The following is a 4,617-nucleotide window of genomic DNA, read 5'->3' as shown; positions in this document are numbered from 1 at the left end:
CATTGATAAAACTTGCATCCAGCTATTCCCACTTTATCAGGTCCAGAATATGTAGTGCAATAATTGCAGCAATGGAATAACCTAAAGCAATGTATATAAACATTGCAATATCACCACTGTCTGAAAATATGGGATTATCAGCCTCCGTCAATCTCTGCCGTGCTACCAAAGCACAAATATATATAAATCACACATATAGTTTGTATATAAAGAATTAAACAGGTCAACAACAAGTCTGGAAATGTGTAAAGGCAATGATAAGATATCTTTGGAGGATATGTCAATAAGAATAAATACATTTCTGATTTTGGCCTAAATTTAGCAAATCTGATTTTCCATTTAACTCAATTCAATTGCTCATATAATCCTATAGATGTATACAAATATATATAATGTCATGAATAGTACAAGTATATTAATACATTCATGTTATATTGATGTGTTTAATTATTTATATTAAAACTCTTTGTGTGATATAAATACTGTCTGGGGAGAGGAATATATATATTCCATATGTAACCAAATGAAATGAAAATACATCTCATTCCCATAGTTTCCATACATGGCTGCAGTGACCTCTACATTCCTTATTTTAGGTAATTTTCTTAAGGGTGAAAATGCACACTTCCAACTCTGGGAATCTTTTTCCCAAGGACCCCCTGCTCTCTCCCATGAAACCTTGATGCATTTCTGATGACAGTGAAGGTGACAATTCACACCTCTGGAAGCAGTATAAAGGCAGGGCTGCTCTGTGGCTTGCAGCATTCACCAGTGACTGACAAGACAAGCACAGAAATCCAGAGACATGGACTTCTCTCCAGCACAGCTACATCTAAAGGATATTACCGAGTCCCCAGAGTGGAACTCACAGCAGCAATGGGGATACCCTGATTCTGAAGGCTACTGCAGCCTGTCCCCAGCGTCTTCCACAGATTCTTCCAGCTTCTCACCTCCATATGGGTTCTATGCTTTCCCTAAAGAGATGTCCACCAGTTGTAACACAGTTCTGCCTCAGACAGACATGCAGTCAAGAACCAGGAATCTAGCTCCAAAAAAGAGCATGAAGAAGAGGTTTATGTGTGGCCAGAGGCAGAATGCAAGTGAGAGGGAGAAGATGAGGATGAGGAATCTCTCTACTGCCCTTCAGCACGTTAGAAGATACTTACCTCCAGCAGTGGCCCCACCTGGGAAAAACCTAACAAAGATTGAGACTCTGAGGCTCACCATCCGCTACATTGCCCATCTTTCAGAGGTTCTAGGACTTGATGAGGAGGCCCTGGTGAGGAGAAGAGAAGAAGCCATCAGGGGCTCTAACATGTGCCCAGTTGGTCTGAGCTGTTGCCAAGGCAGCATGCATGCCATTTGCCCAGAATCTAGAGACATGCTCCCAGCCACTGCCACCCCATCCTACCTGTCCTACTCACCAGCACCACTTCAAAACCACACAGGCCTTGGCCAAATAGACAGAGAACTGAAGACGGCTGTCCCACAGGCTTATGAATGTGAAGCTCCGGCCATGACAGCAGCAGAGACAATGACATTTTCTCCATGTGCACTAAAAGGCAGGCCATCCCACGGAACAACATACATGGACACCAAGGGTGGACTCACTGCTCCTTCACCTGTCTCTCCAGACCTGGGCTTTTGTTCGGTATGTACAATATAATATTTCTCAAAATAACTTTCTATATCAATGTATATATCTATAACTTTATACCAGCACTGATTAATTCTAGAACAGCTGTCAGACATGTATGATTGAAGGGGTGGATGGATATTAACTTGTTGCAAACATTCATGTTGCTTTGAGTGTAGGATTCCAGTTTCCTCTAGTTCTCTTCCAGACTTATGAATCTTATACAATGTTGCTTCATGCATGGTCACGTTGCTATAGCTACGCCGTTCTTGCACAGTAGTTTTGCTTCATACAGGTGCAAATTCCATTCCATTCCATACTATAATTTTATCATTTTGGCACCCTATTTTGATAACTTTATTTTTCCTGTCTACAAAATAGTCTAACCTGGTTTATTCTATTATGTAGTACTAAGGAAATGTTGCAACATATACTTTTTTTGTGGAGAGGGGGGGAGGATCAGTTCATTATACTCAGTATACTTTAAAAGTTAATACAATATAATTGGCTGGAACCGTAGGAAATTTTTTTCAGTTCAGCATTTTTGCCAAATTGTTGATTTTGGCCTACATTTTGCAAATCTGATTTTCCATTTACCTCAATTCAGTTGATCATATAATACTGCAGATTTTTTAAAACAAATATTTTGTTATCTCTGTAAAGGGTTACTCTAAGCACTATAAACACTTCATTGATTTGAAGTGGTCATGGTGCCTGGAGTCCCTGATGCGGAGCTATGAAAAGCTGCACATACAGAGTTTAGCCCTCTGCTCCTGCTGGTGTAACGGAACCTGTTGTGTTAAAGGTCAGCCATAACTGTTTTAGTTTAACTTATTTGGGGATCCTGCCTAAGGTTTCAGATCTGCAGTAATAACAATAGAATTCAGCAATGCTTGCAATGCATTAGATCTATATCCAAAATGCATGTTCTAACATATCTTATCTTTACTCTTCTAGAACTTCATTGATGACATGTGGGATGATCTTCCAGAAAAAGATCTTTGGACATCGTTTCAGCCAACGGGAGTCCAGCCGCAACAATTCTGTTAAATTCTTTTGTTATACAATACATGCTTTTTTAATTTTTTTTATTATTTTGTGGATTTGTAAATATAAATTATTTAACTACAGAAAATATTGTTTATCTATCTATAAAGGTTTATTACTTATACTACATTTATATAGCATATATTTCATATATATATAAGTAAATATAATTTATATACTATTAAAAAGCATCTCCTGATTTCTGTTGTTGGTTGCATTCTTTGTGTACTTTTCTTTAGTACATGCAAGGGAGGGGTAAAACGGGGAACATGAATAGTATGGGCTTTATGAAATTTGAGTTTAACCCTTTGGGTGCTAGAGATGTGACCAGTACATTACAAAACAATGTGTGGGGTCACCTCTGGCACTCAAAGGGTTAAACCCGGTTTCAGTAAATTATAGAGAACTTCTGTATGTACTTCTTGTACAAGGGTGATGAGTTTGTCCCAAGATAACATTTTACTTGTGGGTGTGTTATCCCTTTAAAGCTCATTTGGCGTCATGACACTGTAGTCCATTTGAAACATGGGGTCTACAATGACTTCATTTTTATGACATAGACATTCACTTATCCTTAAAGGGAAACTATTGATAAAAAAAGAACCCCATATTTTTCAATGCATTTTACATTTTACATACATTTTTGAAAAAAAGATACAACATAAAATGAAAGATATCCTTATGTCCAAAACTCCCAGTGCCAACTGTAAACGTGTGGCCATAACTCGTCTCTCTCAGTTTTTGTTCAGTTTTCGTCTAGTTTGGTGTCTGGACACCACACAACTTCACTGAAATTAACACAGCAAAGGAGACAATTTTATTTTTAAATAGAGGTTTCTTCCAAGCTATACATTTGCTAGTCAATCTGCTAGCACAATGTAATGTAATGCTATACTCTTTCAAAAGCACACGTTGTAGGTACCGGATAACCTTTAATTTTCCTAACTCACATTAAATTAGGTTTCCTGGATTGGTGTCTATGTCTAGCCTGTAGGTACCAGAAGTGGCACCCATGACCCCAGGTTTACCACCACTATCCCATGCTACATACTTACATGTGTGTCTGACACATCTAACTCACCGCTTAAAGGCTTACTGCAACTACCATGACCACTTCTGCTTTTAGAAGTAGTCATGGTGATACAAGTCTGTATCTGTATGTGCAGTGTTTCTGCTTGAAGTGCTGAACATCCAGAGATATTTGGACTTGTGTGCCTTGGCCAGTTATACCCCCGGCACACATGACTCAGGCAGCCCAGAACTCTCTGTTAATTCTAACAAAAAAACAAGGTTAATTCTATCTAAAAATAACTGTCATCAGCGCACACAGCATGCTGGCGACAAACCTGGTCAGATTCTCTCTTGCATTAATTGTTACTGCAAGGGGAAGCTTTCCTGCTTACCCATTTGCAGTCCTGTTCTAAAGATTGTTTTTTTGTTTTCCCCTTACTGGTCCCAGGCATGTGCATGTACCCCAACCTCAGACAATAGAGCACCCTATATCCCCCCACTCCGGGTTGTACACATGCTATATCGCCACCCCAGATAATACATTACCCTATATCCCGCTACCCCACACCCCAGATAATATAGCACCCTATATCCCCGACCCCAGATAATACAGCACCTTATATCCCCCTACCCCAGATAACACAGCACTCTATCCTGCCACCCCAGATAATACAGCACACTATATCCCCCACTCCAGATAATACATCACCCTATATCCCCCACACCAGGTAATACAGCACCCTATACCCCCCACATCAGATAATACAGCACCCTATATCCCCCACACCAGATAATACAGCACCCTATACCCCCCACACCAGATAATACAGCACCCTATATCCCCCCACACCAGGTAATACAGCACCCTATACCCCCCACACCAGATAATACAGCACTCTGTATCCCCACCCCAGATAATACAG

General features: G+C 39.9%; 1 protein-coding gene across 1 annotated transcript; it reads left to right on the top strand.

Moving 5' to 3' along the window:
- Positions 1 to 805: 805 nt before the first annotated feature.
- On the top strand, positions 806 to 2,686 carry LOC134601790 (uncharacterized). Its single transcript, XM_063446290.1, has 2 exons — positions 806 to 1,651; positions 2,594 to 2,686. The coding sequence occupies exons 1-2, from the start codon at positions 806 to 808 to the stop codon at positions 2,684 to 2,686; spliced, it is 939 nt and encodes a 312-aa protein (XP_063302360.1).
- The last annotated feature ends 1,931 nt before the right edge of the window (positions 2,687 to 4,617 follow it).

This window comes from Pelobates fuscus, chromosome 3 (genome assembly GCF_036172605.1).
Source record: "Pelobates fuscus isolate aPelFus1 chromosome 3, aPelFus1.pri, whole genome shotgun sequence".
Taxonomy (NCBI): domain Eukaryota; kingdom Metazoa; phylum Chordata; class Amphibia; order Anura; family Pelobatidae; genus Pelobates; species Pelobates fuscus.
Note: the sequence above shows the minus strand (reverse complement) of the source record. Positions and strands in the feature narration are given on the sequence as shown.